The sequence below is a fragment of the Mastigoproctus giganteus genome, chromosome 8 (assembly GCF_048544385.1).
Source record: "Mastigoproctus giganteus isolate SK-2022 chromosome 8, ASM4854438v1, whole genome shotgun sequence".
NCBI classification, from domain to species: domain Eukaryota; kingdom Metazoa; phylum Arthropoda; class Arachnida; order Uropygi; family Thelyphonidae; genus Mastigoproctus; species Mastigoproctus giganteus.
In genome coordinates, this window is record NC_143582.1 from 53,588,107 (window position 1) to 53,612,569 (window position 24,463).

Genomic DNA, 24,463 nt, shown 5'->3' on the forward strand with positions numbered 1-24,463 from the left:
TGCAATTCCACTTAGATCCCTAATGTATTCACTCACACTGATCTTGGAGTCATTCTTGACCCAAGTTGAGCTTTAAAAATCATCATCTAGATGCCTCTCACTTGAAAATGGCAAAGATTAGATGACAAGCTAAGCAGTACCTCCTCTATGTCAGGGATATTAGCACAATAAGGAAGTACATCACAACTGCTATCTATTCAGCAGATCTGTATGGGGTACAAATATGGGCTTTGGCAGCTCCACAACATTCTAACCAATGTACGCATCAGAAAACTGGATGCTCTAGTGGGCAGCTCATAAACATGGAGTGCCCCCTATTAGTAGTGCAGTGTCCATATCAATGGACACTGCTCATCGTGGACTAATGTTATTAGTGGAGCCTCCTCGGCTCAGTGTTGGGCCCATTGTTGTTTTCGGTATTTATCAATGATACTGATGAAGGTATAGCAGGGTTAATATCTAAGTCAGCAGACAATACAAAGGTTGGCAGGGTTGTTAATGACAATAATGATAGTACATCAAGATCTGGAAAAGGTGAGCAGATGGGCTAAGAGGTGGCAACTGAAGTTTAACATTGACAAATGTAAAGTATTGCATATGGGTAGCAGTAACAATATAATTTGCTATACAAATGATATCAAGCTAATTAAACATATTGGCTCTAATGATAATGAATATCTTATCACAGCCAGTCTGTCGGACAAAATGATGTTTAAGCATATTTACGCCACTCTGAGCTACGTCTCAATCCAGCATATGAAATTTCATATTCAAGTCAGATATGAAATTTTCTGAGCAGTGCAGATAGACTGCAAGAGTACCTCATGGTGTCTTGTCAATGATATACAGGAATTTTGATAGCAGGGATAAGGGGCGATTGTCCCATTGTATAAGGCAATGGTCAGGCCACACCTTAAGTACTATATACAGGTCTGGAGAGCTCATTTTAGGAAATGATGTAGAGCTGCTGTAACAAGTACAGAGAAAGGCTTAAGTTCTAAAAATTGCAGCTTCTAGAGACTAGACAACTGGGAGGTGATCTAATTGAGATGTATAAGGCCTTGAATGGTTTGAGCAAGCTCGATGCTGATGAGATTCTTCCTCTCTTGCTAAGATTACTCACATGAGCGGACAAATTCAAATTGAGGAAAGACAACTGTAGAATAGATGTGCAGAAATTTTGCTTTTAGCCAGTGTTGATAGTCTGAACAAACGTCCATCTGTTGTAGTGGAGGTCAACAACTTAAATAAGTTCAAGGTAGAACTAGAAAAACATTTGGAGTGAATGGATTGGTGAAATGGGAGATTTTTTTTTTGGCTGATGCTATATAAGCTTGCTTTCTTGCATCATATGCCTCTACTAATGCTAATAACTTTTCTACATATTTAATATAATTTGTCAAGCCTAAAAGACAACTGTCTTCTCTATATTTATATTCACAATACTTCTAACCATCTCCTCTATTAATTTTATCTTGTAGATTAAGGAGAGAGAAAAAAATTTTGGGAAAGATGGCCTAAAAACATGAAACGTCAGACAGAAGGTCGCGGACATACCAAAATGTGAAGGAACATGTGAAACAGAAAATAGAACAAGAATAATTCCAAACTACAGGAGAAAAAATCCAGAAAATTTAGATGATCAGATAATAGGGTTTGGAGACGACATAGGACACGTGGTCCTCCGCGACACTATAGTGATTTCACTACTTGTCACTTTTTTTGGAGAGTGACTAGGCTTAAATTGTGTGTATGACTGGAGGAATTTCTCAAGTCCTCTTCAAGTAAAGCTATAGTTAACTGATTTAAGGCAGAGGGAGCAGGGTTCCCCCACATGAGATTGTAGATTTTTCAGCCCACAAATCATTCAAATCAGCCAGTGAACAAACACTGGTACAGACACAATATACAATTCTGGAATATGATTTAAGTCACTGATTCAAAGAACAACACTGTTGCTAACAAGAACATACATCTTGAGTGTAAAATGAAAGGCATCAGTATTTAAGTCAGCAAATGATCCTGAGACAGTGATATCAGTGATTTTAAACAGGGAAGCAAATGGTACCAAAAAGTTGAAACCTATTATGATGCAAAATGCCGAAAAGTCAAGGACATTAAATTCCTTTCTCAAATAATACCTCTGGTTCATTGCAGGCTCATGAAGAAAATTCCCCTTATAACCTGGACATTAAAAACTTTTTACATTAGAATTTTTTTTTTTTTAGAAAGATTACTGATAGAGAAAACAAGGCTACTCTAAAGGAATTTTGGAAATTTTTCAATATTGGACAAGCCACAGAAAAAAAGGTATGTGTATGGAAAAGAACCATACTTTTCATAAACCATACTTTTCAATTTGTACATGATTATTTTCAAGGAAATGCACTGTTATCATTAGTAGAGGCATATGATGCAGGAAAGCAAGCTTATACAGCATCAAGCAAAAAAAAAAAAAAAAAACACCCTTCCCATTTCACACTTCTATTCACTCCAAATGTTTGTCTAGTTCTGCCTTCAATTTATTTAAGCTGTCAACTTCTACGACAGATGGAAGTGGTTCCAGCAATCAACCACCTGCTGGCTAAAGGCAAATTTCTGCACATCTATTCTACAACTTTCTTTAATCTGGACAAGAGGAAGAACCCCATCAGCATTGAGCATGCTCAAACCATTCAAGGTCTTATACACTTCAATCAGATTATTTGCAAAACTTAAGCCTTTCTTCATAACAGCAATCCTTTGTTCCATTCACTAGTCTTTTTGCCCTTCTCTGTACTTGTTCCAACAACTCTACATTATTCCTAAAATGTGACCTCCAAACCTGTATACAGTGCTGTACGTGTGGCCTGACCATTGCCCTACACAAAGGGATAATCACATCTTTTTCCCTGCTAGAAAAATTCCTGTATATCATTGACAAGACACCATGAGCTACTCTTGAAGACTGCATGCACTGCTCAGAAAACTTCATATCTGACTGCACAATTACCCTCAGGTCTATTTCATTCTCTATCACCCTCAATGTAGTACCACACAGTTGATATGTTACTCTGGGGTTACTGCTACCCATACGCAGTACTTTACATTTGTCAATGTTAAACTTCAGTTACCACCTCTCACCCCATCTGCTGAACTTTCCTAGATCCTGTTGCAGTAGCTTACTGTTATTAACAACCCTGCCAATCTTTGTGTCATCTGCAAATTTAGACATTAAGCCTGATATTCCATCATCAATATCCTTAATAAATACAGAAAACAACAACAGATCCAACACTGAACCCTGGGGGACTCCACTAATAACATTAATCCACAAAGAGCAGTGACCACTGATTACCACTCTGTCTTCTCCCACTCAACCATACCTTTATCCGTAGCAGCAATTTGTTCCCAATGCCACACTGCTCCAATTTGTGCACCAGTCTTCTATGTGCAACAGAATCAAAAGCCTTCCTAAGATCCAAGTATAAGATATCAAAATTATTCTTTGCATCCAGTTCCTTTGTGACCACATCATAGTATCCAATCATATTAGTTAGACAAGGTTTCCCCTTAACAAACCCATGCTGTGTCTGAACTAAAACTGAAATCTTGTCTAGGTGATCCCGAAGTGCTTCTTTAACTAGTGCCTCCATTAATTTCCCCGGAACAGAAGTTAAACTGACAGGTCTGTAATTATTTGTGTCACTCTTTGATACCTCCTTTATAAATTGGGATCACATTTGCACATCTGCAGTTCATGGGTACTTCCCCCAGAATTCAAGGAAGCACTCATAATTACGGCCAAGAGTTTGCTTACTTCCTTTGCTGCCGCCTTTAATATAACTGGATAGATCCCATCAACCCCTGACACCTTACTTAAGTCTATCTCCAACAATTTCTCCTCCACTCTGCTCTGAGTTATTACAAAATCATTTAGCTCACTGCCAGAATTTAACATACCTCTGGCAATCCCCCCCACACACACACACCGAATAACAAATCATATGTAAATGTAGATTCAAAATACTCATTCAGTTTGTTAGCTACCTGAGCAGGATCATCAACAGTTCGAACCATCGATATCAAGTGGACCAATCTGATTCATCTCTTTCCTTCTAGAGTTTACATAAGTAAAGAACTCTTTACTGTTTTTCTTTGCATCCTTTGCCAAAGATTTCTCATAACCTGCTTTTGCCTACCTAACCTCCTATGTCACTTGATTACAGACCAGCCTACAGCTGGTCTGTGTCACCTGTTAATTTATATGTACCTCATGCATTTTTCTTTTCTAACAAATGTCTCATTAGTTCATCTGATATCCATTTAGGCCTAAACCTTGAACAGTATTTCTTAATCGGTACGAAAAGCCTAGTAGCTTCCAGGATTAATTTCTTGAATGATTGCCATTTAGAATTTGCTGTTGGTAACATCACCAGTTGGTCCCATTGTATAGCATTTAAAAACTGTCTCAGAGCACCGTAGTTACCTTTATGAAAGCAAAAAACCCTTCCCTTTACCATAATGGTAGTCACCTCTTTGAATAAATCCCACTGTTGATGCAATTTAAAAAAAATTCAACAGCAGTGTGTTCAACGTGCTCAAAAAAGTTTGAAGGATGATGTGCTTTAAAAAAGTGGAGCAAGAAAATGTTATAAATGTTGGAGCTGCACAAAGGACAACTCTCCCAAATCAAGGATTAATACAGTATATTTGAGGAAGAAGCTGTATGAAAGCTGATGAAGGAATTTTTTTTTTTTAGGAAATATCAATTAGACAAAGCAGGATTGTGCAAGAAAAATCTGTGTAACATATTTTACTTCAGAACTGTGTTTAGGATGCTAACATCTTAAAAAAAAAAAAATCTGTGCTGCCCATAATTCTGTTCATCCCCCCCCCCTACCACCACCATTGCTATAATATGAACTGAAAGTGAAAAAGAAAAGTTTTTCTTTGTTTCATTTTTGAACATAGGGAAGCAGATTTGTTCATTTTATAATTTTATTATAAACAGCTTCTAGATATCCCAACATCTTAGCAACTGCAGGTATTATCAGCTCTTCAAGTACTATTGTAATGAACATGTGGTGGGAATGGTCTGAAGATGGACACATTTCTAAACACATCAACCAGCTCTTGTGGATAGACCTGCAGAGTAGGTGACCTGTTCAATGCCTATACTGATCAATTGTCATCAACACCTCACCAGCAGTGGGCATGGAAGCACCATTCCCAGATAGAAGGAATGGAAAAGAGTCGCCTGGCCTGATGAATCAAGATTCTCGCTCCATTATGCCAATGGATGGTATCTGACGATGAGCAGGTTGAGGGGACCAAGCAAAACTGGAACTTCTTAACTCCACCGAACACACAGAAAACCACCACATCCTACATCAACATTGTTTAAACAAAATTTTGCACTACCTGGTGACCATGCGAAAGGCACTGGACTCTTCCAATGAGACAACAGCCAGCGTGACAAGGCACTCAATGTGCAGGAATGGCTCAGGATCATGGACAAGCATTTTGTGTGCTACCCTGGCTGCCATTCCCCAACATCAACCTCATCAAACATTCTATGGGATGTGGTGGAATACAGTATTCACCAGTCCACACCAGTGCCTCACTACGTTGCTGAACTCCAGGATACATGAGGACAACCTTCTGCAGCCTTATGGATTCGATTTCATGCTGGGTACAAGTGGTTATTAGGGCGAAAGGCAGCCCAACATGCTATTAGTTAGGTGGTTATAATGCTTTGACTCGTGTGTGTCAGAAATGAGCAAGAAATATATAACTCATATTTTATTTCAGAAGACACAAAAAGAGATATTTAAACAATTACAGTTCAGTTCAGATATTGTTATATGCTAAAAAGGCTGATAAGGAAGAATTCACATTAACCGTTAGATTCTCTCAATAAGATAAATGTTACCTTCTTTTAACACAATAAATTGTGTGAAAGACCTGACATGACATGACATAACATAACATAAGACATGAAACAGACTCCAAAAAATATAGTCATAAATTCAAAGAAAGGTTGGTAACTGTGAAAAGGAGTAAAGTAAGTTTTAACTCAGTTGATTGTGATCAAGCCTTGAAAGAAACAAATCTAATAATGCAAAGGAAAAATACTATGCACCAATGGATAGTATTATATCCTTCAAAAAGTGCAATTCAAAATCTTTGCATTCCTTTTGCGGGATATCTGGTGGTTCAAATAGAGATGTTGAATCCTTTGACTACAAGGAATGAAATAAAAACAGAATAGAGAGAGATATGAAGATCTATTTCTTCTGCTTTTATTCTGTTTTTTAAAAATGAGCATAGGCTACAGTATATATCAAATGGTAGTAGTAGTGGTAGCATGTGATGCAAGAAAGCAAATGTATGAGCTTATGCAGCATCAGCCAAAAAAAAAAAAAAAAAAAAAACACACCATTCTCTCCAAATGCCTGTCCAGTTCCTCCTTAAATTTATTCAACCTATCAACTTCCACAACAACAGATGGAAGTTTGTTCCAGCAATTAACCACCCGCTGGCTAAAGGCAAATTTCCGCACATCTATTCTACATGTCCTTTCTTAATTTGAATTTATGCCCCCTTAGGTTCGTAATCTGAACAAGTGGAAGGATCCCATCAGAATTCAGCGTGCTCAACCCACTCAAGGCCTTATACACCTCAATCAGATCACAGCGCAGGTGCCTAATCTTCAGCCACTGCAATTTGCAGAACTTAAGCCTCTCTTGATAAGAGGATCCCTTCATTCCCCTCACCAACCTTGTTGCCCTTCTCTGTACACGCTCAAGTAAATCTATATCCTTCCTAAAATGAGGCCTCCAGACCTGTACGCAGTACTCAAGGCGTGGCCTGACCATTGCCTTATACAGAGGGATAATCACCTCCTTTTCCCTGCTAGCAAAATTCCTATATATCATTGACAAAACCCCATGACCTGCCCTGGCAGCCTGTCTGCATTGCTCAGAAAACTTCATATCTGCCTGCACAATTACTCCCAGGTCATTTTCATTTTCTACCACCTTAAGTATAGTACCACACAGTTGGTACGTTTCTCTGGGGTTACTTCTACCCATATGCAGTACTTTGCATTTGTCAAGGTTAAACTTCAGTTGCCACTTTTTAGCCCATCTGCCCAAATTATCTAGATCCTGTTGCAGTAGCACACTGCCATTACTGTCATTAACAACCCTGCCAACCTTTGTATCATCTGCAAACTTCGACACTAAGCCTGATATACCTTCATCAATATCATTGATAAAGGTATATCAGGTATATTAGCAAACCAATATCATTGATATTGGTTTGCTAACTAACATCACTGCATGTACACAGGAACGCCCCAACTTACATAATACTCGACTTAACGTAAGTTTTTGCCGGCCGGTGCAAACTGAAAAAAATATGGAAATGTATTTACCATCTATAGGGATCAATGGAGGTATTGTGAAAATATCATAATGTGAACCCAATAATGGTTTTTTTTTTTTTTTTTTGTAATTCGTTCCAAGTCCTTGAAAAAAATTTAAAGTTTTCTTGGAAGTTGAAAATTTTACTATATTATAAGCTATTTAACTCTCTAAAAGGTATTATTTATAATGAAAATTGCACCACGCTTTCCTTTCATCGTTATCATATGTTCCTGTTATAAGAAACAATTCTGAATGCCTTTGTCATATTTTTTAAAGCATGTTTCTGGAGGTCACTAACATAAAACGATAAAAACAATTTGCACGCCCCTGTTTATTGTGCTTTTCTGTTAGTGCATGCAGTCTATCATAAAGGTAATAAACTCGATCTTATTGCATTTGCGATAATCCCGATAACTGGAATTCTGTGTTTTTACATTACGGTATTATGGTGAAATGAGTTTCCCTTCACTGAAATCTTCAATCATATAAAAAACATAAATAAATTTTCAGAATCTTCTGTTCATTGCAATTTACTTATTAGAATGGAGAAGGGAAAGGGATCAACAGAAAGTGCAAGTGCTAGGAAACGAAACAAAATTGATTTAGAAACGAAGATGATTAATTAAGATGTACAAAGTTTGTCATCTATTGCACGGAATTAGGTCTCGCTGCTTCAACAGTGAATATTACTTTAAGTCACAGTGCACGTATAAAGGAACATGTCAAAAGATCAATGCTTTTAAGATCAACAGTGTTCACAAAACAGCATTCAGGTGCTATATTGAAGATGAAAAACCTATTAATAATTAGGATTAATAATTATAATATTAATAATAGGGAAATCAGATTCAGAAGCAAGTGCTCCTGAGTCCAATGGCCATTCAAGCAAAAGCAAAAAGTATTTATGAAGATATTAAAGATAAGTACAGCAAATGCTAAGCTAAGTTCGTGGCAACCAACGGGTGGTTTAATAGGGTCAAGCATCACATTGGTTTGCAAAACATTAAAGTATGCGGTGAAGTCACAAGTGGCGATTCTGTAGCTACAGAGAATGTTTTTTTTGTGTTGGAAAAAATGATTGATGAAGGCAGATTTTCAATGTTGACAAGACTGCTCTGTATCGAAAAAAAAATACCGGATCAAACAAACATTGCCAAAGAGGAAAAGACAATGCCAGGTTTCAAGGCTTCAAAAGATAGGGCCACTCTCTTGCTTGGGACTAATACAGCAGGAGATTACAGATTAATACCAATGCTTGTGTAACATTCTGGAAATCCTCATGCATTTAAGGGCATCAATAAAGCCACCCTACCTGTGCATTTCCGATCGAACCAGAGAGCATGGAAAACAATATCTCTCTTTGAGGATTGGTTTCAATGCTGATTCATTCTCGAGGTTTTAAAATACTGTAAAGACAACGACGTTCCTTTCAAGATTTTGCTTCAATCAGATAATGCTCCTGAACATTCTACGCATCTAGATGATTTCAATTTGAACATGAGAGTCACATTTCTACTGCCAAACACAACTTCACTAATCGAACCTATGGATCAGGATGTTACGTCAAATTTAAAAGCATACTATTTGTGCAAAACATTTGCTCAGGCATTGTCTGCAATAGACAGTGAGAAAAATTTTACATTAAGAGACTTTTGGAAATCTTATTTACCACGGCATCTTAAACATTAAAAAGGCCTGGGCAGAAATTACTAAAAGTTGTTTAAATGGCGCATGGAAGAAAATATGCCTACGGCATGTAAAAGGCTTTGCAGGGTTTGAAAAAGACAAATCACATGAAGAAGTTACAGATAAGATAGTAAAGGTTGCAGAGCTACTTCAGTTGGAGGTTGTTGCCAAAGACATGGAGGAGTTAATAGAGGAAGAAAAGAAGGAATTATCTAACGAAGATCTTATTGACTTGCAAGCAGCGATAGTGAAAGAAAAAAAATGCTGATGGAGCTCAAGATGAACCAAATGAGGAACCGAGAGGCTTCATCAGCAGAGATGATGGCAATGGCATTTCACGAAATTGCATTGACAATGGCGAGGTTTGAGAAGATGGATCTGACAGTGAACGATTCTTAAAAGTTAACAGAGGGGTGAATGATATTCTTGCTTGCTACAAAGAAATCTATGATGAAAAGAAAAAAGCCACCATCCAGTCATCCATTAATATGTTCTTTCATAAAGTTGAGTGGCCAACTCCTAAATCTCCACAGTGGTGTACTCATCAACTGAAGACGTCGATTCTCGAGAGGTAAAACTTACTGACATTATGTCTGTCTCATCTCTTTTTTGATTCAATCAATTCAGCGAGCACAGTTGTGAGTGCTCACTGAATTGATTGAATTTTGACTGAATTGGCTGCAGAAGCATGGGGGAAATTGTGACTTACGTAAACCCTGAATTACATAGAGTTCCGCGGAACGCAACCCTTACGTTAATCAGGGAGTGGCTGTATTTAATTTAATGCAAAATGGGGAAAGCCACCTACATATTCTGAAGAATATTTTTTAAAAAAATTCTATTAAAAAATTAGAACAGTAGAAAAGCAATAACAAAACACACAAAGAGCAGGGAAACTTTAACATATCTTAAATCGTTTCTTGGTTCTGATTTAAATTTGTATATTTGTGTTTAGCATGGTTGCCCACCCACTGACACACAAATTTTGACAGTTTCTCAGGACTTTATAGCATTATTAGAGGCACATGATCATGAAAGCAAGCTTAGACAAACAGCTTCAGCAAAAAAAACAATTCCCATATTATCCATCCATTTGTTACAAAAAGTTTGCCCAGATTTTCCTTGAAGCCACATTTATTCTGGAGAGGAGCCCATTTACCTCGCAATACCATATAAGGTGGGCATTGACCATTCTCTCCAGGATTTTGCATAGAATGGTCCATGGGTTCATTCTAGCGAGGAAGTAAGAGCTCCATGATTCTTAAAAGTAATGTAAATGAAAATAAAATGTAATTTAAAAAGATTTGAAGAAAGGTAAACTATATCAGAGTGATAGGACAGTAGTTTTTGGGATTTTTGGCTTAGGAAAGACAAGTATGACTGCCTTATTCCAGGAATATAGGAATTCATCTTCTAGAAAGATCCTATTGTATAGAAAGAGCAAATGGTCCATGGTTTTAGTTGACAGGTGTTTGATCGTTTCATAATGGATGAGATCTGGTTCAGCAGCACTTGTCTCGGTAAGAGTTAGAGCTGTTTTTAACTCTTCTATGGTGAAGGGCCCATTATAAGGATGAGAATCCTTACATTTGAAGTTAATATGCTGCTTTTTGTGTTTGTCTTTGAGGACCAAGAACTCTGGGGAGTAAGAGGATGTTGAAGATATGGTAGAAAAAGTCTCATAAAGAGCATCAGCTATTGCAGTTTGATCTGCAATAACACATCCATTATGTACTGGAACCGATGAAGAGTGTGATGTATATTTCCCCTACATATCCCGGATTTTGTCACAGACAGCTTTAGTGCTGGTCGAGTGAGTAACAGTGGATGTAAAGTGGATCCACAATGCCTTTTGGCTCTGATGACGAATACAGCATGCTTTTGTGCATGCACATTTGAAGGCTAAGAGATTGGCTATGGTGGGATATTGTCGAAATATCCCCCAAGCTTTGTTTTGTACCTTTTTTGCTGCTGTGCATTCAGCATTCCACCAAGATTTCAGGAATAGTGGAAATCAGGTAAATGTTTTTGAAATTGTAGTTGCAGCTGCATGGACAATGCTTTCTGTGATGTAATCCACTGCATCATTGATAGGCTCCTGGCTGACTGTACTGTAATGATTGTCAAAACCAATCAGATGTTGAAAAGCATTCCAGTCAGCCGAATCAACCTTCCACTGCGGTAACCTACTACGGGAAGCGATCACTTCCATAAAGGTTCTCCTCTACCTTCCAAGTGAGTGAAGGAGAGAGGGGGAGCATATAGTAAGGTCAATGGCAGAAAACGTATGGGTAGGCATGTGGAAAAACATATTAGTTCACACATTTAGAAGGGAAAGATCATTGTTAGTGAGCATATGCTCTATGAAACACACCTTCCATTAACATCAGCACTACTCCACAGGGTGTTAAATTAATGAGAAATTAAAGAAACGATGAGGTCATCAAGGTCTTTCTGAGAGATGTCAGCCCCAGGTGGCAAATATACCGAACAGACTGTTAATAAGAACCCTACTGTAAGCCAAACTGCTGCCACTTCTACGGTGGTGGAGAGCGGAATACGCTGAAATGGGGTGTGGTTGCCCAGAAGAATAGTAACACCTCATAAGCAGGTCCCCCCAGTTCTGTCCTTTCGAATGATGGTAGTATTACGAAAGGAAGGGTTTATTTTCCTTCAAGTGAAAATGCCTCCTACAAGCAACTGCAAACTGGCTCGTGCTTTTGCAGGAGGGCCTTGATGTCATCATTCACCAAAATCCACGACAATTTCAATGTAGGAATTTAGCCATTATTTTGGCTTGGTGGGTTCATCAGGTGGCTTCCAAGGTGCTGAGGGCCTACTTTTCTCAGTCTTGGATTTATCTTTTTTTGGGGAATTATGGATACTGTCCTGTGTCCATTTCCTCTTCAGCAAAGAGTTCCAAGACTGAATCATTTTGTACCTCCTTTTCCTCGATATCCACATTTTCTTGGGTATGGGGGGGGGGTGTACTTCAACTTTCTTTTCTTTTCTTTGGCAATTAGTTTTGTTACTTTGGGAGCATCAGGAGGTACCGCTATTCGAGTGGCAGCTGATTGATCTTTCTGTGCAGGTTTTTGTGAGCTTAAGAGGTAAAATGCAATGGGAGTGAATGGCTCTTTTCGAGGAATTGTCATGTCCGTCTGAGTTCCAATGGTACATCTTCCTGCTACCTTCTGGGCATAGGTGGGTTTGTTCATATTTATAGGTTTAAACATTTTCCTTGCTTCCTGATATAATATATTCCACTCTGCTTTCAACCGTTGAATTTCCTTTTCTTTTTTCCACCTGATATGCTTGTGAGTAGGCAAGATGATCTCCTTGACAGTTAATGCAGGTGGGTTTTTGTAGATGAATATGATGTTGTTTTGTGGTCCTTTGCACCACATTGAGCACATGCGAGGACTACACGGCAGGCCATTTGAGAATGTCCATATTTCTGGCACCTAAAACATCATAAAGGATTTTGAACTTATGGATAAATTGGACAGTTGATGTAGCCAGTTTTGATCTCATTAGGAAACGTCGGTGAGTTAAAGTCAGGATGATGTTCCTGATAGGAATAAGTTTCCCATCTCTACGTGCATTAATTAAAGAAAATCACTCCCCATGGTTTCAGTTCAGAGCAGATTTCCTCCTTGGTAACCTTGAGAAGGTCTTACTTTGAAATGACACATCTAGATGAGTTGAGGAGTTGAGTGTTCTATGTGGTGTCACTGTTATTGGTATTCTTCCATTTGATGTTGCTCGGAGTAGCTGCCCAGACTGCCCATAAATTTTTGTTTCAATTTAGAGGTCACCAGAACAGAGCCTCTTAACTGATTTAGGGGAACCTGCTAACTCTTCTACCCCTCTCTGTATAAAAAAGGGTGACATTTTCAAATAGGTTTTCCACTGGATGAGTGAATAATTAAAAATCTCGGAAGAGGCCCTGATAGTATTTCCATTCGTTGTCTCTTTGCAGCAGCAGTGTTTCTGTCCCTCCATCCGTATTTCCAGGTAGGGATGGTTGCAGCCCTTGAAAAATCAAGTTTATCAGGATTTGTGAGTTTTTTGTTGTCTCGGCACCCGGGCTCCCCACCCGCCATGGAGTCCAAAGGGATGCCCACTACCCAGATGCCACACTCACACTGCTTGCCAGCTTCAATCCTGTCCCTCAGAACATGAGAGTAGGGGTAGCATTAGCAGGTTAGCCAACTGATCCTAGCCCGGTCATCCATGACACCCGTCTTGTCGAAACAGGGGCCAAAGTGGCGTATTGAAGCTCAGTGCCCTCAACCATCAGGATCCTCCTTTCTGAATTTCCACAGGTCACAGTGCATGGCAAACACACTGAATTCCATCGATGTTAACCTGGAACCTAGGCTATGGACACTGGATCTCAGTGATGCTAATCTGGATGCTCAGCTGCATCACTGGGAGTTCCCTCGCCATGAACAGGTGCCCACATTGAGGTGATTTCTTAAGAGAAATTTGCATCTAGTTAACATGATTTCACATTACGTGAAATTTTTAGGAATATGTCCATCATATTAGTCACGGACTGGGTATATAGTCATTTTACTGTTTGGTAATCAACAAAAAAAATGTAATAAAATAAAACTCACTGAAGCAAACAAATGTTTTGCACTATTCAAATAACATTAAGAAGAAGCAAAAGATATAGTAATAAGAAATAGCATATTAAATCAACCAAAGAAAGCACTTTATAGTACTGTGTAAAACTTTCTTGAAGTTTGTATGCCACTGAACTGTATAAATTAAGTTATTATTATTTGGTTTTTAGCAGCATTAGCAACTAAGGCCATATTGCTCCAGGGATATGCGGTGGTCACAGGTTCGAACCCAGATCTAATCAAGAAGCGTGTGCTATGCACTGCTGCTCCTGCCCACCTGGCTATGGAGGTGCCTTCAAATTAAGTAAAGCATGTTCTTCACTGACTGATTTATACATTTGATTATTATATTATCTTGAATATATGAAGATTAATGTTTATGTCAAAACATATAAGAAAGCTCACTTCATCTAGAAGAATCCAATGTCCATTTTTTAAGGCTTGTAATAAAGGTCCATCTCTCCATGCAAACTGACCACCACAACCACCTTCTACAGGAAGATCAGCTCCAAACAGATCAGCAATATCCTAAAAGAAATATATATAAAAAAGTAATAAGAAGAAATTTGCCATTTCATCACAGTGTGTCATACACAGATTGTAATGACACAACAGGAAATCCAAATGTAGCCTCAAAATCTTTACTGTTACAACTTTAATCCTATAACCATTCTGGCAATATGCATCTAAAGAATAAATGGAAATTTATTTTATTTATTCATTCATGTATTCTTCATCTAAGGCCATGCTGTTCCAATGTATTATATGTGCGTGTGCATGTGTGTGTGAGAGAGAAAGAGTGGCATACTACATCTTGTGTTGGTTGAAAAATGTGGAATAACTTGAAAAGAAAAGTTTTCACTTGAAACTGACCATTTATAGATATAACAAATGGATAATTAAAGCCCTGGAGGAAATTCCTTAAACCCTTTCAGAGCGTGCAGTGTAGCTATACACATTTATTCATGAGCCAAAACATTATGACCACCCATCTCCATGAGTGGATACATTTAACAGCACCTAGGAGTCACACACTAACTGGCACAGCATATATAATGATGGCACCAGTAGTGCCTGTTGATCAGTACAAAGCCCATGCAACGGAGAAAGGGAAAGACCTGATGAAGTTTGAACATGGAATGATTTGCATCATTAGGGAGGTGGGGCCAGTAACTGCAGCCATTGTCGGCTGTTCAAAGGCTGCCGTAGCAAAGTTGTGGCAGGAATAATCTGAAGAAAGTTACAACCACCGAAAATACCAGGACAGGGAGGCCACCAATGGTTGATTTTGAGATGAATGATGATTAGCATGAGCCTGAACAGACGGATCACGATCCCTCAATTAATGGTACACGATAGACATGATGCACAGAGACACATCTCCAAGCACACAATCCAGCAAATGTTCTTGCAGATAGGCCTAGGCAGGAGCCAACACTTCAGAAATAGGCAATCTGTTTATATGCCCAAGTTGGCCATCTGTTATCAAAACCTCCGCCTGCAGTGGGAATGGCACCACTGTTCCTGTAAATTGGACAACTGGAAAAGAATTGCCTAGTTTGACGAATCAAGGCCACAGTCCAACATACTGATGGACAAGGTGCATATTCAACAGAAAGCAGAACAGCTGAACCCACACTGCATTGTTGGAGGAAAACAGACTGGCATTGGTGGTATCATGGTTTGGGGTATGTTTCCATGGACATCACTGGGTCCTTTCAATCTGCACTGAATGCATCCACACTGCCAGTATCTGAGCATTTTTCTGGGCCAAGTTTTGTTGTACATGGTGACTGTGTAGCCAGATAGCACTGAATTCTTTCCTAATGACACCTTCTGTGGTCTCATGGAGTCAATGACATGCTGGGTGCAAGCATATCATGGCAAAAGGTGGCCCAACACAATATGTGGTGGTGGTGGTAGTAGGGGCAAATTATGCAAAAAAAGCAAGCTTATATGGTATCAACCAAAAAAAAAAAAAAAAAAACCCTATACACTTCTTCCATCCATACCTTCCACAACAACAACAGATGGAAGCCTGTTCCAGCAAACAACAGCCTGCTGGCTGAAGCAAAACTTCCTCACATCTATCCTGCAACCATCTTTCGAAAACTTAAATTTATGTCCACTCACATGTGTAGTCTCAGCAAGAGGAAGAATGCTATTCACATTCAATCCATTCAAGGCCTTAACACACCTCAATCAAACCCCCCCCCCCTGCAGATGCCCAGTCTCCAAAAGCTGTGGTTTGCAGAACTGAAGCCTTTCTAAATAAGAGCACCCTTTCCAACACACCTATATCTTTCCTAAAGTGAAGCCTCCAGACCTGTATACAATAGTCCAGGTGCAGAATAACCATGGCCTTGTACAAAGGGATAATCAACTCCTTATCTCTGATAGCAAAGTTTCTGTATATCATTGACAAAATGAGCTATTCTGGCAGCATGTTTGCACTACTCACAGAATTTCATATCTGACTGCACAATTTCCGACAGGTCTTTTTTCATTCCCCATCACATTGAGTGTAGTACCACACAGTTGATAAGGTACTCTGGTGTTACTATCATCCACATGCAGTACCTTGCATTTGTTAAACTTCAATTGCCATTTCTTAGCCCATTGACCTAATTTTCCTAGATCTTGTTGCATTATCTCACTCTGATTACTGCCATGGACCACCCTGCCAACCTTTGTAACATCTGCAAACTTTAACATTAAGCTTGATATACCTTCATGAATATCATTAATAAATATTTAAAACAACAATGGGTCCAGCACTGAACTCCACTGATAATATTGGTCCACAAACAGCAAAGTACCCATTGATAACCACTCTTTGTCTTCTTCTACTTAACCATCCCTTTATCCATAGTAGTAATCTGCCCTTTTTGCCCATTACTCTTTTTCGCACAGCAGTCTTTTATGTGCAACAATATTAAAAGCCTTCCTGAAATCCAAATATATGATATCAAAATTATTTTTTCCATCCAGTCTCTTGGTCACTACATCATAGCAACCTATCAGATTGGTTAGACAAGGCTGCCTGGTTACAAATTTATGTTGTGACAGCAGTATAATTGTATTTCTGTCCAGATGATCCAGCATAACTTCTTTAACCAGTGAATCCATTATTTTCCCTGGAACAGATGATAACAGGCCTGTAATTATTCATGTCGTCTTTTGATTCCCCTCTAAGAGTTGGGGATATATTTGCACATCTTCAGTTCACAGGTTCTCCCCTGAATCCAAGGAAGTTCTAATAATTATGGCTAAGGGTTTGCTTACCTTCTTTGCTGCCTCTTTTAATATGATTGCATAGATTCCATCCACCCCGGGTGCCTTATTTATGTTCAGCTTCAAGAACTCCTGTACCACTTTCTTTGCAGTTATCATAAAGTAATTTACCTCCCCATTGGAGTTCAATAAACTTACAGCTCCCCTTCCCTAAAGAATTCCTCATGTGTGAATATAGATGCAAAATACCTATTCAGTTTGTCAGCAACCTGACCATGGTCATGAATGGTTAATCCATTGACATCAAGTGGCCCAATGTAATTCAATCCCTTCCTTCTACTGCTAATATAAGCCTAGAAGTTTTAGCCACTTTTCTTTGCATGCTTTGCCAGTGAGGAAATGTAATATAAGTAATACTTATCAAAGATAAAAAAAAAAGTCCCAACAATACTAAGCAAATGAATTATTTTTATTCTATTATTATTATTATTATTGTTATTTTAATACTGTATTGCAAAGGTATTACAATTATTCATTCTAAAATAATAATTATTTGAACAAAACAGAAATGGACAATGCTACTAAACCTAATTACCATACCATTTATGTCCCTGGTTTAAAAAAGTTAAAAACAATATCGTATTGTAAATCATATCAGTTATAAGCTTGCACTGTTTTACACTAATCCTTCTTTATTTAACACAAAAGAATATATTTAAGGAAGTTTCTTTGAATATTATTTTCTAAACTTCTTTATCTTGGTATAATAAAATTTTTAATTCTGGAACTGCTGATAAAACCAGCTGGTCTAGGTGGTATGTTCATAATGTTTTGTGTTCATGAGTGTATATAGAAAGCAATAAATAGAAAGTATAAGTCTACTGTGATATAACATGCAATATGAATGGATTAAGAGATTGAAATAAAACGCAAGACATGAAAATTTGATCTGCAAGTACAAAGAATCAGCTAAAAATCAGTCAGACATGCAATTCTCTGAGTGATGTAGAATATCATAAGACACCATATAAGGCAATTTTTTTGATACCACACCTGGAATACCATGCCCAGGTTTGGAGACAGCACCTTAAAAAAAGACAATGGGTTCCTTGAAAGGATCCAAAGAGGGGGAAAATGCACATAGTGAGATCAGCAGAGGAGCAAGCCATATGAAGCAAACTTTGAATATGCAAACTGCAGAGCTTGGAAATAATATAGCTCGGCTAAGGTAAAGAAAGTCACATAAGGTAAAGTAAAGTAAGGTAAAGAGAACCACGGGAAACTTTTAGCGGTCAAAAGTTTCTCAGTACTGCAGCTTCTCCCTGCATTCTCAGTAAACAGATGGTGCATGTTATCAGTAGTGGTATTAGAGGTCAATGATGATGTATTGATTAGTTTTTTCTTATTATTAAAAGCAGATTATCAGAGTTCATGAGTGGGCTGAAATTTACTTATGGGTATACCCCCTCCAGACTACCTCAGTATTAGGGTGTTTATTCCCCCTTCCCACTGTTTTAACCCGACAAGAAAACAACTTCTACAGATGGTGTGTGTTATCGGTAGTTGCAACAGAAGTCACTTTCCTATCAGGTTAAAAAAACAGCGGGAAGTGGGGAGATAAACACTCTAAAACTGAGGCAGTCTGGAGGGTGTACCTGTAAGTAAATTTCAGCTGCGAAAGAATTACACTCACGAACTCCAATAATCTTCTTTTAATAATGAGAAAAAAACTAATCAATACATCGTTATTGACTTCTATTGCCACTACCGATAACACACACCATCTGTTTACTGAGAATGCAGGTAGAAGCTGTGGTACTGGGAAATGCTTTTGACTGCTAAAAGTTTCCCGAAGTTTCCAGTGGTTCTTGTATTGGCTTTCTTTAACTTTGCCCACAGCTCAGATTTAGTGTATAAGGCTCTGAGAGAAGAAAGTAAAACGAAATTTTCACTTATTATAAATGATTTCAGAACAAGAGGTAATAAATTCAAATGCAGGGTAGTTATTAAGTTGCCTCAACGAAGCTGACAGCTTGGAGAATTTCAAAACTCAGTTAGATAAATACCTGTGAGAAGGCAAGTCAAACAGCTGATTTATTATTATTATTTATTCATTTTTGGCTGGTGCAGTTATCACATGCTAACCCAGGAATTCCTTGCACAACTAATACTACCTTATAATTTTTTAGCATTAATGTACATCACCATCTTTTATACCTTGAAAATTCTTCATTTTCTATATTTTTAGCCTTCTCAGTTAAAAAATCTTCCCAGTACATTAATATATATCCAACCATTCATTTATAATTGACTTATGCAATTTAATTACAACCTTGTATTTAATCTTTAATTTTGGCATTAGAAATAATTTTCTTATTTATACTGAGTTATTTCTTCCTTCTTTTCATCAATACTACTTTTCTAGAACTTTCTAGGTTTAGCAACCTGTATACTGAACACACATATATGTGGAATACTGTGTGGATACCTCATCTGAAAAAACACATTGAGCTTCTTAATAGGATCCAAAGACAGGCAACTAAATGATGAGGACAGCAAACCTTACAAGAAAAGATGCAGACTATGTGGACTACAGAGCTTAGTAATCAGGCACCTTAGAGGTGACCTGACTGAGGTTTATAGGGCTCTGAAAGGGATTAGCAAAATGAATGAAGGTGGAATTTTCACTGTTATAAACAATTTCAGAACTAGGGGTCACAAAGTCAAATTACAGAGGTTGAGGTTTAGATTAGACTGTAGGAAGTTTTCTTTTAGCTAGTGAGTCATTGATTGCTGGAACAAGTTGCCCTTGCAAGTAGTTGAGGCTGACAGTTAGAGAATAAATTTAAAGGTCAACTGGATAGTTACCTGTGTGAGGAGGGATGCATATAATTTGTATTTTCTTATCTAGTTGTTTTTTTTTTTTTTTGTCCCAGAGCAACAAAAGCCTGTGGTTTTCTTGCATTATATGGCTATTGCTATCACTATTACATTTTGAAAGTCACATGAAATGGTGTTCAATTAACATATGAATGCCTTGAAATTTCTAGGACTTGCTGTCATCTCTTATCTGTGTTTCCAAATGACGACACACAGTTTAAAAGATGGCAGCACAAAAGTAGTCTGGAAACTCAGTGAGCAGGAGATCATAAATGTTGATCACAGCTGTCCTATACTGGCCAAGGCCCTTTGTTCATGAAATTGAAGAAATTGAACTCCAGTTTCCTGATTTCTTTTGATAATTAAATAGATGTAGAGGATATTAATGCATCAAAAAATAAAAGAAAATAAAAAAGTAAGTGAAAACAAAAGTAACAAACAAGTGGAAATAAGAACAAATTAATATTTATAAGCATTTATTACTAAGATTAATTATCCGGAAGAAAACGTGAATTATTGAGTTTAGTGAAGAGAAGGAAAACTGCCTACCTGAGACACATCCTTAGAAATCAGAAATATAAACTGCTCCAAGTAATAATAGAGGGAAAGAGAGAAGTAAACTTTCATGGCTGAAAAAAATCTGCAACTGGACAGGCAGATCAGCTAAGGACCTTTTTCATCTCACCCAAGAAAGAGACAGATACAGCATGGTAGTCAGAAACCTCCAAATAAGGAGTAAAGAAATGTGTAACACAGAAAAAAAAAAAAAAAAAAAAAACCCCTAGTCCTCTGTTGTTCCTATCATGCAGGTGCAAATATGTAAATTATATGTTTAGCACTTTCACTTCTGGTTTTTCCGATGAATATTTTGACCCCAGGATTAAACATCACAAGACTGAGTCAATCCAGATTAGAAAGGGCAGAAACATTTTTGGGCTTTCTTCTCACTATGACTTGATCAGCCCCTAGTGAAGGTCACTTGAAAAAAAGATCGGGTTCTTCTTCTGTCAAAATTGAAAGAAAAAGTTCTAAAAGTAGGATGGTTCCCCTCCAGGTGGATTAAAATCCAAAGCATTTACATCTAAGAAGCAGTCAATGTGTTAATTTGTATTATCCATCAGTTTGCATGTAGTTTTATAAACAGATATGATAAAAAAATACATACCGTTTGTTCTGATAAATTAATGCGAACCACACGGTGTCCTGAAGCTTTAGCAAGTGCAGTAACGAGGCTTGTTTTTCCAACTCCTGGATTTCCCTCTAAAAGTGTTGGTTTAGAAAGCTGCATGGCTCGTAAAAGTTTCAATGCATTGAGTTTTGGAGTTGGTGCCATAAATGTATATTTACCTTTCAAACTTCGACCACTCTCTGAACCTAAAAGTGCAAAAGCAATATTTGAGTAAAATAAAACTAAGACTAAAGAACATTTCTAGATAATTTAAAAACCAAATATGAAAACTGGGTGGGTGGGTGGAACAGGACAATTCTTACCACACTGTATGAAGAATGGTCTAATTCCATAAAAGTTTTCATCAGAAATTTCTTCTAAATATTGATAGCAGTTGCTAAAAGAAAGTCCAGACTTTTCTAGATTCAGAGGTTCTCCAGTTATATGTTCCTCTTGTTTTATTAGAAATTTAAGACTCATGTCTCTAATTCGATGTAGTTCATTTTGTCCTCCGAGGTCTACCGCACCTACAAAAAAAGTATCAATTTTTAAAATTATACTGAGTGGCAAATAAAAAATAATTTTAAACAGAGAGATGAAAATAATTCAACATCTGAAAAAAAACTCTCTTCCAATATCGATAACTATTAGCATCCAATATTACTACAAAAAAAAGGTTTCAACCTGAGACATCATAAATATATATCACTTTATATTAATATTTACTTACTGGTGTTTTTCATATTGATTGGTTGTGTGTGTGTGTGTGTGTGTGTGTGTGTGTGTGTGTGTGTGTGTGTGTGTGTGTGTGTGTGTGTGTGTGTGCGCGCGCGCGTGTGTGTGTGTGTGTGTGTGTGTGTGTGTGTGTGTGTGCGCGCGCGCGTGCGTGCACGTGCACAAGAGCAGTAACAAGACTGGTTTTCCAACTCCTGGATACCTTGGAGTTGGAAAATCAGCCTTATCATTGCTCTTGTTAAAAGGATTATTGTAAGACAAGATGATGGCAATAAGATATAACATGGTGCTATAGGAAACGAAATAAAAGATTTAGTTGAAAAAAAAAAAATAAAAAAACATTTTAAGTATATCTGTGTAGAATTCTAGTGATATATGCTAAATATTAAGAGAAATTTCCAGTAGCAAATGGAACAGTGTCCATCTCTTTCTCCTGGTGGCAGTCAACAAGGTTTGGTGTGTTTGCCTGGTATTTCTCAGCTTTGCACTGAAAAGATGAACACCATGACAAAAAGGACAACAATCCATGGAAATGTTGAATTTTGTGTGGATAGAGTAGGGCAAATTTTAATGTCTTGTCAACTAACGAATAAGTCAGTGCTAGAGTATCATGTTGATATGTAGCCAACTACAAAATAGTTGAGAAATGGCGTCATTTAAATATATCTCATATTGTGAATACCTTCACAACTAGTTACCATGATATTGCACTACATCGAATAAGTAACATTTCACAAATGGAGTAGACTACAGTTACTTATTAGTGGCAGATACCACCACCACCTTGACAGCGCAATGATGATAACCCAGTTGCAAAGTATAACCTCATAATATGAGAGATACCTGATGGCATACAAGTAATTGGTCCTTAAGGTTGTCACAGACAATCTCTCAGATATGCCAGACAAGCTGTACTTGCCATCTGGGAGTCTAAAACGCTGATGGAACTGATATTTGGGTGACACTCAAATCAAGTGGACCCAATTTCAGCGAAGTCCAGACGGTCTGTGACAGCCAAATCCTCTGCTTGCACCTTTACGATGGTGGGACTGTTAGTAATCCTGGGTATAACCTCCATGCACAAGTACATGGTGGGTGACAACCCAGGTGTGAACCAACATAAGCAGGGGTCGAGATGTGGCGCCCACACCACATGGAGGAACGCCACCCCTCTATGTTACCAGGCAGTCCTAGGTGGTAGATGACTCTCATCAACCGGTGAAATACCACCACTTTGCTTTATGGAGGCTTGAAGTGGTGGAACCCATGTTTAGTCTCTAGAGTTAAGTTCCGGTCAACCCTTCCCTATCACTTCCATCATGCAGTATGATTGATGACTTTGGAGGTTATGATGAACATCGTGGCAAGATACAATATTCCTTACATTTCAAGGGTACAGCTCTAAAACGGTGTTCACAGGCCGGCCGCTAGTTAGTACACCAGACCGAACCAACTAGTAACTCTCTAGGAGGCTTCCGGATCAGCTAGTGTATAATCTTGCTACATCTACTCTGCCAGATAGTGACTGGAGGGAGTCCGAGTAGTGTGTATGCGGGGAGCATTGTCGAGGCCACGTTATGTCGAGGATCTGGGTATATTCTTACCACGTGTACGCCATATCCAAAAATTTCATTACTTCACACAGCATGTCCCACCCACTTTTTCTTACTATTGAATACACCATGAATTGTCAAACTAATTGAGCAAGCTTATCTGCAAAAAGATCTAAACCTCCCAAGCACTTCCTAATTCATTTCACAAATTTACGTGGTCTCAATTCTAATCTCAACGATGTCCATTTCCACTTGCAGTCTGCCAAACCCCATGTACTTTTTCTGACAGAATCTCAGTTATCGGTTGATTCAACTACTGCTCATCTCAGATGCCCAAATTATTCGCTGTATGATTCCTTTCGTCTCAAAGGTGGTACTTGTGCATATGTCCGTTCTGACATTCCCTGTCAGAGACTTGGCAATTTGGAATCTCCTCTCTTTGATCTTCTCTGGTTTAAAATCACTCTACCTCATTGTGTCAAATTCATCTGTTGTCTCTACCGTTCTCCCAACTCCACTAATCACTTGGAGCTCTTTGACTTCCTCTCTTTGCAACTTGACTTTCTCCAGTCCAACTTTCCTAACAGTGAGGCCATTTTCCTTGGTGATTTTAATGTTCACAACTCCAGCGGGCTTCCGTTTTCTAGTCACACCGACCCAGCAAGTCGAGATGCTGAGGCTTTTGCAATTACTAATGACCTAGCACAGATTGTTCATTTAGCTACGAGAATACCGGACAATCCTAATCATACAGCCAATACGCTTGATCTTTTTCTCACAAACAACCCTTCTAAGTACACAGTCAAAGTGAGAGGTCCATTAGGCACTTCAGATCACAACTTGGTGAATGTCTCTTCTCCAATGGAACCTTTACCTCATGGCTATTCCCAACCTCCTGTTGTTTGGCCTTACAAGAATGCAAAATGGGATGACCTGCAAGATTTCTTTTCTTCTTTTCCTTGGTCGGATTACTGTTTCAAAACTTCTGTCAACGTTTGCTCAGATCGTGTCAGTGAAATTATTCTGGCAGGAATGGAATCCTTTATCCCACACTCCACTTTAAAATCTCGTCCTTTATCTAAACCTTGGTTTTCCAATAAATGTGCTAAGGCTGTTCAAGAGAAGAATGTTTCATATCGTAATTGACTTGTTTCTAATTCT

General features: G+C 38.2%; 1 protein-coding gene across 1 annotated transcript in view; it reads right to left on the reverse strand.

The window, feature by feature from the left end:
• The window catches only part of LOC150081532 (midasin), a 1,449,634-nt gene that overhangs the window by 936,791 nt on the left and 488,380 nt on the right, over positions 1–24,463 (reverse strand). The window contains exons 33-35 of the mRNA XM_090380238.1: positions 21,338–21,541; positions 21,012–21,220; positions 14,138–14,260 (exon numbers count right to left, since the gene is read on the reverse strand). Coding sequence (XP_090236364.1) covers positions 14,138–14,260; positions 21,012–21,220; positions 21,338–21,541 — 536 coding nt within the window. The remainder of the gene's footprint in view (positions 1–14,137; positions 14,261–21,011; positions 21,221–21,337; positions 21,542–24,463) is intronic.